This window comes from Podarcis tiliguerta (assembly GCF_965153285.1).
Source record: "Podarcis tiliguerta genome assembly, chromosome: 16".
In the NCBI taxonomy this organism is placed as follows: Eukaryota; Metazoa; Chordata; class Lepidosauria; order Squamata; family Lacertidae; genus Podarcis; species Podarcis tiliguerta.
Genome location: NC_139549.1, coordinates 17,277,394 through 17,289,831, shown reverse-complemented (window position 1 = coordinate 17,289,831; position 12,438 = coordinate 17,277,394). Strand labels below are relative to the sequence as shown.

Genomic DNA, 12,438 nt, shown 5'->3' with positions numbered 1-12,438 from the left:
TTAGTGTGAAAGGCGGGTAATTAATAATACTGTTATAGTAACGAAACATAGTGCTACAAGCACCATCTGTTTTCATCTGTGAAATGTTGTCAGTGTTAAGTTTTCCCTGAGGGCTCACTTCTTTTTTAAACAAACCGACTCTCGAGCATCCTGTGGTGCATTTATTTGCACTCTGTACCTGCTCAGAGGCACTCTGTTCACCATTCTTTATCCTAGGACCAAAAGGACATCGGGGCTGGGGCTGAATTCTTCTCCTTCCCTTCCCTCCCCACCCCCATCCCGGACACATTTTTGTTTATTTTCCACTTTGTCTTTAAACCGTCCTCCATTTAAACATCCACTTTTCCACCCCTCTTGGATTTAATCGTTCTTCTTTTTCCTCTCCGCCCGTTTCCACACCCGAGTTTGCTTCGAACGCCCATTATTTCTATTCGCAGTGAAGCCATCCTAGTCGCCCTTAACAGACATGGCCGCCCCACGCTCTTTTTACCATTATTATTTGAAAGCGTTACTATCCATCACAAAAGATGGCGCGGGCAGCTTCACCCCGTCGCCTTTCGCCCGTAACAAACATGGTTGCCTTTAGATTATTATCCATCACGAAAGATGGCGGCGGCAGCTTCGCCGCCTCCCACCCCAACCGGGAGGAAGTAGGTCGCTAGGTCGGGTGATGCCCGGATGTGGGCAGCCCTGCTTCGGCAGGAGGGAGGCGCCGGTTGCCCGGATGTTCCTCTCGTTCCAGCCGCGGCCGAGGCTCGGGTCAGAACCGGCCGGGCGGGGGGAGGAGGAGGAGGAGGAAGAGAGATTGGAGAGGAGCGGATGGATCCAATATGGCTGCCCTGATGGCCCTGAGGAGAGAGTGAGAGGCCTAGACAGCCGGCCCAGGCCCTGAGCAGGGAAGGGGGGGGCAGGACCCTGAGGCCTATTTTGGGGAGGGGGAGGAGGAGACACCACCACCGCCCCGTTTGGTCACAGGCTGGGGAAGAGGGAACCCTTCACTGGGGGGGAGAAGGGAAGGGCCACTCCCACCCCCAACCCCTGCTGCGGAAGGGCCCACCCCCATCAGCCCGAGGGAGGAAAGTGGGGGTGGGGTGGGGAGAAATACAAGCCCCCCCCCGCCTCCCTTTAAGAGGGTAGTTTTAAATCAAAGTATTCCCTCCCCCCTCCCCAGTTGCCCGTTAGGTAGGGCTGAGTAAGGTGGTGGTTTAGGGGTGAGGAGGAATTTATTAATAGGTAAGGGGAGAATAGAAACCCACCCCTTTTATTTTGTCGCCCCCTTGAAGTTTAACTTCTCCTGTCTTATTTGAGGGGAGCTGGGGAGTTTGGCAAAGGTTGAAGGGGCAGGGTAGGCCCTGTAAAGCCCCACCAACTCAGTTTCCCCTGGACTTTTTTGGGGGGGAGGAGTGGGAAACATTTGGGGGGCACAGGGTTCTGAGAGATTAATGGGTTGACAGGGGAGAGGGCAGTTGTAGGAGGTAGTGGACCTGGCCCCAGGAAACCCAGCTCACGCGTTGGTGGTTCTTAACAGGCTTGTGACATTTTACCTTGTCAGTCCTTATTTTTGTTTTAATTTCCCCCCCATTCATCATTAAGCAGAAGGGGCAGCAGAGGAAGGAATAATAAGGTAACAGGAAAAGAGGAGGTGGATGTGGCACTGTGTGGGACGGGGTTTTTGACTTAAAAGCAAGGCGCTCTGTGTGAGATTAAAAATATTCACCTCTGTGTTTCAAATAAACAAGCCTAGATTTCCTTGCTTTTGAACAAAGGCGATACATATTAATGTACTGTAGATCAAATAATGAATTTAGTTCTTAATTGCTTAATGAAAATGAGAGAGAAACCAACTGTAGGTATTTTAGTTTAAATATTGAGCATTAATATGCTAGGGTTTTCTGATGAATCCTATTTTGAGCTAGCTATGTGCTTTGCTCTTCTTCAGGAGAGGTTTATTTCTTTTGAATTAGGTTTTTAATATATGAAAAGTTAAGAACTGGTCAATAACTTTTCTGCTTTGGGGGAAAGCAAGGGCTCTAATCTGCTGGATGAAATAGAATTGTATGTGTGTGAGAGAGAAGTACTAAATATTAGCCATGAAATATTTTTATAGTGTACCACAGCTGAAAGTTAAGCATACAATAAGTTTGTGTTTTATTTTTATTGTTTATTAGCCTCACTAATCTGGTGACTCTGTATATGTATTTGAGTGCTAGGAAAGGACTTCTTGCTAGAAGTTAAGATAGAACAAAAGAAAATAAATCAATGCCCAGACTTCACTGGATGGTTTTGGGACTTTTCCTATGTGGAATTTCTTTTTAAAGCCAAAGAGAGATGGAGAGGGTTTGGAAACTGGGGGCTCTAGAATCATGTAGTGAGGATTTTAACTTTAGGAGAAAAAAGTTGTCCTGTCCTCCCGTGAGCCATATATGAAATCCATTTGCCAAGTTTTTTGTTTCTTTTTGGTCTGTCTTTTTTTAATTTTAAAAAAGTAAAGCAAAGTGGACTAGAGACTTCGTATGTTCACATTTGGCCTCTGTGCCCCGCCAGCTGTGCAGGACTGGATCTAAACGCGGCAAAGAGGGAACCTCCAGAAATAAAGAAGTCATAAGGTACGGTATGTTGTTGGGTGATAACTTGTGCCAAACTCTGCAGTGACATGCCTGGTGGTGATTCATTCCCTTCCGTTGCTCTTCATGGTGCTTATTAACATAAGTAGAGCAAGGCAGTGGTTGGCTAACTGCCTTCCTGTTGATTGACCTGCCCTTTAGTGTGGAGCTTGACCGAGTTTCTGGAGCTGTCCAGGAATTAGTGGCTGGAAGGAAGGAACCTCCTTCCACAGAGTGATTCTTGACAGCACTCTAAATGAGCTCTCAACTAGAATGGGGGATGCTGGTTGGTGCAAATGAAACATAGCTGTTGTTTGCTTCTTGGACAAATTCAAACAAGGATTTAGAGGTGTATAGGATCAGGGCACAATGTGTGGCTTCTCTCCCTTGTTTTGTTTTCTGTGACTTTTGAGATAATCCTAGAGCAGTCAATTAGAATGTCCTTATTGTGTATGTGATTTTTCAGAAGGAGTTTGTAGTTAAGAGCTCAGTTATGGACTCAGCTGTGGCCTGTTGGCAACTCTCTCTCTCTTCATCCCAGACCCCTCCCCTTCAGCACTCATTATGTATGATTTGGATTGGTGCCCTTGCCAGGAGTACGGTGAACTTCAGGAAGAATTGTAGACCTCAGTTGTATGCAGAAGACCCCAGGTTCAGAGTTAGCTGAATACTCTTTAGTAGTGGGGCTGGGAAGGCCGCCTCTGCCCCACACCTTGGGAGCTGCTGCCTGTGAGAGGAGGTCATCCAGATTGGCCAGCAGTCTGGCTTCTGTACAAGTCAGCTTTGGGTGGAGTGCATGCTACACTGAGGCTGTTGGTGCATTGTCTGTGGGAGTGTGAATTGAAGTTGCAAGTGCATTCTCTCAGTAATCATTGCAATAGGTACTGTAAGGCAGGCCCGTGTGATCCCCCCCCCCCCAGAAAAGAAAAAAATATTGTAGGTGGGGAGGTTGGGGCATAGTAGTGGAGTGTACATGTGGAAGAGCCCCTGGTTTGTTGTTATAATGTGTGGAACAATTCTGAGGGTGATTTTTTTATAACAAAATCAGGAAGGCAAGTTGTCTTTGTGGCCTGGGGTTCCCGCTTGCCAGAGTTCATGGATTTCAGGCTGTCAGTGGTAGCTTTGAAAAGAAATACTATTGCCCAGCTTATTAAGCATAATCATGCATTGTGAAACTATACTTTTCTAATTGGATGACATTACGGTGGCAGTGCCAGGAGAAAATACAAGGACCTCATTTTTGGATCAGATTTAGAGAAACAAGCAAACTTTATCTCTTAACAGCCCGCTTCTGCTGTATAGCAGCCAAATTAACGGAGCGTCCTTGCTGTGAGTTTTGAGGGATCCTCTTTCATTGTGTTGAGTGACTGCTTTTCCAAAAGACACACACAAGCAACCTGGGGTTTTCTTGGGTTGTATTAGTACTGGGGTTTGAAACAGGAGCCTTTGGGAGTTTCTGGCTCCAGTGTTATGCCAGAGGTCATGATCGAGCCATGGAAAAGCCATGAACTAGGTCAGCTGTCTTGAAGGGTCAGAGGCATGGCGTGTGGCAGTAAATGGAGATAATCTGGGATCAGGGACTGAATCAGGAAGTTGTGCTGAAAGTGAAGTAGGACAGGGTCTGAAATGGGAGCAGAGAATGGGCGTCGGGGGAGGTCTATAGTTGCAAGGTTCAAACAGCAGATCCCTTATGGGAGACAGCCTGCTTAACTTTTGAACCAACTGCTGGCTCCCCTTGGAGTTGAGGCAGGTAGGAAATCAAAGTGTATTTTCACACATTTCATGCCATGGCATTTTAATAGAAGCTTGTGGGTAGAGTACGGGTTCTAGTTCATGCCAGTGATTGTGTTAAAGGGCTTTGCGAGATGGAATCTCTCAGATCAGAGGACGAGATCTAGTGTGCATGCATGTCAGTTTAGCTTACTCTAGCCAGCTGTTCTTTGTGGTTTGCTACCAACTCATTTCCCCTCCCCTGGGCCACAGACTTGCAGAGGGCCTAGGAGAGAAGCAAAGTCCCCTCTCAGTTGCACAGGGGAATGGATAAGGTAAGAACCAACAATATCCTTTCGCACAGCTTGGGAGAAGTGCGTGCTGCTGCTTGCTTTCTCCAAATGTCAGCATTGACTGTAGAGCTCTAGGAAGCCTAAGTTAGTTTACTGGTGAAGCAGGTTGCTGATCTGGATAGCACAATTTATATATATATATATATATATATATATATTTGCTTTCGTAGATTTTCACGGGTACAGGAATGCAGGTTTTGGTGTCCTCGGGTGTCTTCCCGTGTAAAAGTTGGGGTGTCTAGGCGACGTTTCGACGAGGTCTCACTCGTCATCTTCAGGCTGGTGCTTTCGGCTTCTTGTTACTGGAACAGAGCAGGATCTCAGTGTTTGAGTTCCTATAAATACTGTTGAGGAGGTGTGGTGTATAGCCTCCAATGTTCTGGGCAGAGAGGAGGTTCCCAGGCTGGTGTGCCTTTTCTTCTTTTGTTCCTTAATTACTTGAGGGATATCTTGAGTGATTTCTTGAGTGATTTCCTGAATCCCACTTAGGTGGGTCATTAGGTGTGGATTAGTTGCTAAAGCCTTCGTGTCTTGAACTCTTGAACTTTGTGAAGAGTTTTTCTGAGAAGATGGCTGTACTGCACTTGGTTGTGCTCTGGCTTGGCTTCGTGTATAGGGGCGAGCTGTGGTTTTGTGGCCTGTGCCAGCCAGATCTGTGTAGGGATTGCAGGGGGGTGCAGCATCCGGAGGTGCCACCCTGGTTTGGCTACTGGATGGTGTCTGTAATTTATCTGTGGAGAGGGTCTGGGTTTGGGTCTGGTGTGGTTGATTGGTGATGGCGTTCTGTGTGCCTCTGGATCTGGTGTCAGATTTTGTGGGGAGGGCTAATTTCCAGATGTCTGGCAAGCGGGATGTGTCGTCACGCTTGTTCATGTTGTGAGGGTGTTTCTCTATCTCGATGGCTTCCATGATTATTCTCTTGTGGTGATGTTCCATGTTAAAGAGCAATTTGGAATCTGCAAAATTAATTTCGTGTCCTGTTTCTTTCATGTGTTGGAAAAGAGAGGAAGTTTTTTCTTCTTTTTTGACGGCATTCTTGTGTTCTGCGATCCGTGCATTTATTCGTCTGTTTGTTTGTCCAATGTACGTGGCTGGGCAGACTTTCCCCACAAAATCTGACACCAGATCCAGAGGCACACAGAACGCCATCACCAATCAACCACACCAGACCCAAACCCAGACCCTCTCCACAGATAAATTACAGACACCATCCAGTAGCCAAACCAGGGTGGCACCTCCGGATGCTGCACCCCCCTGCAATCCCTACACAGATCTGGCTGGCACAGGCCACAAAACCACAGCTCGCCCCTATACACGAAGCCAAGCCAGAGCACAACCAAGTGCAGTACAGCCATCTTCTCAGAAAAACTCTTCACAAAGTTCAAGAGTTCAAGACACGAAGGCTTTAGCAACTAATCCACACCTAATGACCCACCTAAGTGGGATTCAGGAAATCACTCAAGAAATCACTCAAGATATCCCTCAAGTAATTAAGGAACAAAAGAAGAAAAGGCACACCAGCCTGGGAACCTCCTCTCTGCCCAGAACATTGGAGGCTATACACCACACCTCCTCAACAGTATTTATAGGAACTCAAACACTGAGATCCTGCTCTGTTCCAGTAACAAGAAGCCGAAAGCACCAGCCTGAAGATGACGAGTGAGACCTCGTCGAAACGTCGCCTAGACACCCCAACTTTTACACGGGAAGACACCCGAGGACACCAAAACCTGCATATATATATATATATATATATATATAGACAGACATATTATATATATATGAGATAGCTCAGTTGGTAGTGCATGAGGCTCTTAATCTCAGGGTTATGGCTTCGAAACCCACGTTGAGCAAAAGATTCCTGCATTGCCGGGGGTTGGACTAGAAGACCATTGTGTTCCCTTCCAAATCTTCAATTCTATGATTCTAATATATATAGCATTTAGTTGCTGTTCTAAATGGTGATGACTGCTCCCCATGCAGAGATAAGAAAGTTATAGGTCCCTTATTTTCAGTTTGCCTCATGGGATGAAGACAGAATTGCATATGACCTGAAACTGGGCATGCAGAGCTTTTGTCTTTTCTCTCTCAGGAGTTTCTATCATCTAGAAACATCCCCTTGTGATAATGTATGCCACCTATGCAAGTATAAAAACTGTCATGGTCAGGCACTTCTTACGACACCCATGTAAATGGGGCTTGGAGAATTTCATTTCTTAAAAAAAGCAACCAAAGGATTTATTGTAAATCAGCCCTATGCAACTCATTGAGAAGAAGCCCCTGTCTCTTAGCTTAGCCAACCTCACGGAGACCTTTTGGGGGGTAATGGTATGGGATCAACGATGTAGGATTTTAGGGGTAAACATGTACTCAGTTTTGATGCAATTGGTTCACAAATGAAAGCTTAGCACACTTTTAGCAGGAAAGACTGCCCTTCTACAATATTTTATTTGGCTTGCCATGTTGCAATAGCTTCCCAGAACTAAAATAGTCACATCTAATAAAACTAATGTGCATTTAATGCAGGTGTGGGGAACCTCTGGTCCTCCAGATACTACAGTCCCAGCCATCCCTGACCATTGGCCATGCTTGCTAGGGCTGGTGGAAGTTGCAGTTCAAGCAACATCTGGAAAGCCAAAAGTTCACCAGCCCTGTTTTACTGGGTGTGAATCAAAATGCCAACTTGGGGGATAAGTGGTTACTAGCCACGATGGCTTTGCTTTGCCTCCGCAATTAGAAGCAGCAACTCTTCTGAATACCAGTTGCTGGAAGCCACAGGAGAGAGAGCGCTGTTGTGCTCAGATCCTGCTTGGGGGATTCCCACCGAGGCATCCGGTCAGCCACCGTGAGAACAGGATGCTGTACTAGATGGGCCATTGGCCTGATCCAGCAAGCTGTTCTTAACGTTATTCTGAAAAGTAATACTGTCAGTGTGTCAGGAATTTTAATCTCCTGGGGGGAAGAAATCTCTCTCATTCGCTCCACTCCTGTACCTGCATGAAGAGCGTGGGAGCAGTATCTCAGATGGGTTTGCAGCATAAAATAGTGCTGTGTGTAGACATACACCCTCCCTACCTTTCAGTGAGCAGAGCTCTGAAGAGATCTTGTCTTTCTCTCTTTTTTTCCCAGTGTCCCACTTTTAGGAGCCACCCCACCCCCCTCGAACCCCGTGGAAACTGGGCAGCCCCGAGCAGGCCCCGCAGTCGCTCGAGATGGCCGCCTTCAAACGGAGCCGCCGGCAGGCCTGGCCAGAAGAGGAGGGCGACCGGGAGCACGGGCTCTATAGCTTGCACCGCATGTTTGACATCGTGGGCACCCACCTGACCCACCGCGACGTCCGGGTCTTGTCCTTCCTCTTTGTGGACGTCATTGACGACTACGAAAGGGGGATGATCCGCAGTGGGCGGGACTTCCTCCTGGCGCTGGAGAGGCAGGGCCGCTGCGACGAAACCAACTTCCGCCAGGTGCTTCAGCTTCTGCGGATCATCACCCGCCACGACCTGTTGCCCTATGTCACTTTAAAGAGGAGAAAGGCCGGTAGGTCCTCTCTGGTTCGGGGGTCTTCTACAGCCGGCTGCGTGTAGCCCATCTGCCGACCCACACACATACCCTTTATCCCAACGGTGAACCAGGTGCAAGCCTACAGCTGGGTCTTCAGGCAATCTAAAAGGATTCAGTCAGGGAGCATCAGGCATTGTCAGAAACAGCCAAGTGTTTGAAATAACTGGTCATGTTATAGCTCTGCAGCAGTTTCTACAAGCCCTGGTCTTTTTAGAAGCTGCGCTGAGTCGGGCTGAATTGGGGTGGTGAGTGAAAAGGAGAGGGTGTGAAATGACAAGGTAGTAGATCTCATGAGCTTATCTCTCAGAACACTTGCCACGCCTCCCTCTTTCCACCACCAATCACAGAGCCCGTCTGAAACTTTGGCCTACTTTTCTCCTCCCCTCCCTGGAATCTCTCACCTAGTCACCTTACATAACTCTATTGATGTATTTATCCAGACCAAGGGCACTTCTTCCTTTTTTAAATACCATTTAGCTTTTTATTGCCTATTTGAACTCCCATCATATCTTTTTATTTGTATTTTTTGTCCCTTTTAACCACAATATTTAATTGTATGCCTCGAGTAGCAATAGTAGTGCAGGCAACGGCCATTTTGCACGGGGGTTCCCAGCCCCTGCACACGGTAGCAGAGAATGCAAACGCGTGCCCCCATTCCATTCCTGTTCTTGCTTCTTCCAGGTACAAAAGGACCTGCGCATTGGCAATCGTACGTCATTTGGATGTGCCTAAAATGGTTGCTGTTTGTAGTAATAATAGTTATTATAATTATAAAACCCTTTGGTAGAAAAATAGTGTCAAGGCTTTTAAAACCATTAGCCTCCTGAGAAGAATGAAGAGTGGTGGGCAAGACTCGGGTGCCAAATTATCAGTCAAAACAGTTAGAAACAACTATTTTAAAAAATAATAATAAAAGAGCAATAAACTAAAAACAGATTAAAACACATGTCAGCACAGTATCTGGGTAGGCTTATCTAAACAAAAAACATACTCTGAAAAGAGTACAGTGACAGCGCTCACCTGATGCCAATAAGCAGGGAGTTCCACAGTAGATCAATTTCTTACAGATGCAGAACAGGCGTTATATGTCACCTGTAACAGTGCAATTCTGTAGATTGAAGCAGTTGAGTGGGTGCACATATATAGCAAAAGGTGATCTCAAAGGTAAACTTTCTCTTCTTCACCACCCCACCAATTAACATGCCCCTCCTTTCTTCCGCAGTGTGCCCAGATCTTGTAGACAAGTACCTAGAAGAGACTTCAATTCGCTACGTGACGCCGCGAGCCCACAGCAGCGCAGAGCACGTTCCTTCCCACCAACACAAATCTGGTGAGACTTTGCGGCCAGATAGATGTCAGGAGCCTTTGTCCAGCTAGTCTCCTTCAGGGCCCTCCATTGCCCAGGCATTTGTGTTCCGGGCATTCCTGCCCTCAGCATTTAATGCAGGCATTCGGGACCCCAAGAGAAATCCAGACCTGGCTTTTTGGACAGCTTCTGTGTCTTCTTACCTACAGGCAGGCCTCACTAGCCACATCTGATTGGTGGCTCTGTTCCTGAATGTCTGTTTCCCAGCCAAATCCAGAGCACTGGATGAGCTGCCTTAGACAGAGTTGGACTGGTTGTTCCACCTAGTCCACCTGCCCCTGTCTGGTAGTTGTCCTTCAGGGTCTCTGGCAAAGGAGGGTCTTTCCCAGTCCTGCTACCAGAGATCCTCCTTAATTCGAAATGCTGCGGGGATTGAACTTGAGCATGCACTGCAGGTGCTCTTTTAGAGTTGTAGGGTTGGAAGGGACCCAGAGGAGTGTCTAGTCCAACTCCCTGCAATGTATGAATCACATCTTTGCTGTAGCCCTTTGCCACAGTAGAAAGGCATTGAATTCTATGCACCACAGAGCTCCTCGCCTCTTGATCCCTTGAGGGTTGATTTGCTCCTTGATGAAAGCCAGGCCTCAACAGTGGCAGGTTGTTACACTGGTTGCTTTTTGGATACCAGAGTACATGAGGGTGGAGTGATTTTTAAACTCTGGCAATAGTAATCTTGAGTTGCTTCCTGTCTCTGTGTGTGTTTCTGGCAACTTCTTTTATTTAGAGCACGATGTAAAAATAAATAAATCTGTAAGCTGTTTTAGCTGTGAGAGTGTCTAGTCCTCATGAATTCAGGAATCATTTTTAAGGGCAAAAGCCTCGTCTGTTGAGATGCAGAGGATGGAATGGAGATGGAGTTGCTGTCCCCAGTGAGAGTCCTAGGTTTCTCATCATTTCCCCAGAGTCTTTTTCATCTTAGCTATCAAATAAAAGGCCTGGGATGCTGGTGGGCAGAATATTTACTTTTTAGTACTTTTTATCCCAAACTTTTATCTGATAAGCTCAAGCTGGTGTGGCTGGCTCTTCCCCACTTAAAAAAAAAATTCGCAACTCGTCTGTGGTTATGAGGGCAGTCAGTCGGTAAAGTTTATTGTAAGTACTTTACAATATATAAAATATAAAATTTCCAAAGCAATACATGAATTAAAAGAGAAATGTGTTACGGAAAGTCACTGGGCAGCCATTAATTGCTGTGTATACCATCCAAGGGTAACAATATTGGATTAAAATTTATAATGTATTATAATTCTCGATATGGTTAGAACACAACTTCTTAGCTGTTAGTGCAAATTTAGCCAGATAGAAAGGAAGGGGCAGAGGGCCCCATTTGGCCCTCAGGCCTGAGGTTTCCCCACCCCTGTTTCAAGTGAGGCAAAAGCCAAAAAGTGATGAGGAGAGGCAGCACCAATTTGAAACCAGGAATTTTGTTCTTTGCCACAGTAAAAGGTTTCTGAAGGCATTGTTTCCAAGTGCCGGGGAAGTCTGTATTGAATGACAAAAGTAGGAGCCAGTCCTGGTCTTGTAATCCTGGTGAAATAAATATTGTCATTTTTGCTCATTCAATTTAGCAGTCCAGACATAGTATTTATAAAGCAACATTAATTTCCAGACAAGTTGGAGGTTGTGTTTAACTTTGTCACTGTTAAGATCTTGAGATTGCTTTGTCACCAGGTCTCTGAATAAGCCCCCCCCCCCACACATTTGTCATTTTTATGGAACATCTTAAGATCTTGAAGACTCTCTCTAGTTTTGATTTGCAGGTTTGAAGTGGTGTCTGTGTGGGTAGAAGAAGCTGGCCAGGCTAAAATGGGAAACCCCTCCCCACACCACCACCAAGCTAGCCTAGGCTCCAAGCGGGATAAGCAGGATGCAGATTACACAGTATTTAATTGTATTCTGATGATGCTTCAGCCTACTAGGCTTGCTTCCATTAAGGATGGAGCAAGTTCTGTCTTACAGAGGGCCCCTGCCTCACTAGTCCTCAGTATTCAGGACAAACAAAAGAAAATCCTCCTTCATGCAGTGCATAGTTAGACTATGGAACTTACTCCCACAGGAGGCAGTGGTGGCTGCCAATCTAGATGGCTTTAAAAGAGGACAACAAATTCATAAAGAGGGCTACTGATGGCTGCTAGCCATGATAACTATACTTTCTTTCCATTGTTGGAGGCAGGTAATAATTCTGAATACAAACTACAGGAGAAGAGTGTGCTCTTGTGCTCAGGTCCTGCTTGCAGGTTTCCCATAATGGATATCTGGTTGGCCACTATGAGAAAAGGCTGCTGGACAAGATGGGCCATTGCCCTGATCCAGCCGGCTCTTATGTTCTTGTGTGATGCTGCTAGATGAGCAAGACCAGAGGTTATCCCCACGGAAAAGATAAAAACCTTGCTTCTTTCTGCTTCTGTTCTTTTATGTGGCGGTGAGTGTTATTGTCGTGAGGCTTTTTTTTGGTCAGCTGCCTTGAGAGCCTCTTGGGGTTGTGAAGTGGGACGTGTGCAGTCCCCCACCCCACCAAAAAATAATAGCAATATCTCCCAGCCTCTAGTCCTGCACTGAGCTGTCTGAGCCCTCACCTTTGTGCCTCCTCCCAGTGCCTCCCCACCACCCGCTGGTCTGCTGCTCCTCTTCAGGCCCCCAGATCTGCACCAAGAGACCTGGCCGGGGACGAGCCCTCCTTGGGAGCCAGCGGAAAAGGAGGAAGTCGGTGACGCCAGACCCGAAAGACAAACAGACGTGCGGTAAGAATTCTGACAGTAGCAGCGCCGTGGCAGCCATGTTTGAGTCCCCTCCCAAGATGGATGTTCTGAATGCAGGTCTTGCTAAGACCCAGGACTATCCCATA

The 12,438-nt window shown here is 46.7% G+C and overlaps 1 protein-coding gene across 8 annotated transcripts in view; it reads left to right on the top strand.

Annotated features, from left to right (window-relative positions):
- The first annotated feature begins 701 nt into the window (after positions 1 to 701).
- DEDD (death effector domain containing) overlaps positions 702 to 12,438 on the top strand; it is a 34,702-nt gene continuing 22,965 nt past the window's right edge. Inside the window, exons 1-6 of one of the 8 annotated variants that reach the window (XM_083417229.1) lie at positions 702 to 859; positions 1,597 to 1,624; positions 2,545 to 2,606; positions 7,796 to 8,203; positions 9,450 to 9,557; positions 12,188 to 12,334. In XM_083417229.1, the coding sequence (XP_083273355.1) occupies positions 7,879 to 8,203; positions 9,450 to 9,557; positions 12,188 to 12,334 (580 nt within the window). In that variant the 5' untranslated portion in view covers positions 702 to 859; positions 1,597 to 1,624; positions 2,545 to 2,606; positions 7,796 to 7,878. The other 7 variants (XM_083417232.1, XM_083417228.1, XM_083417231.1 and 4 more) reach the window with 7 other exon arrangements.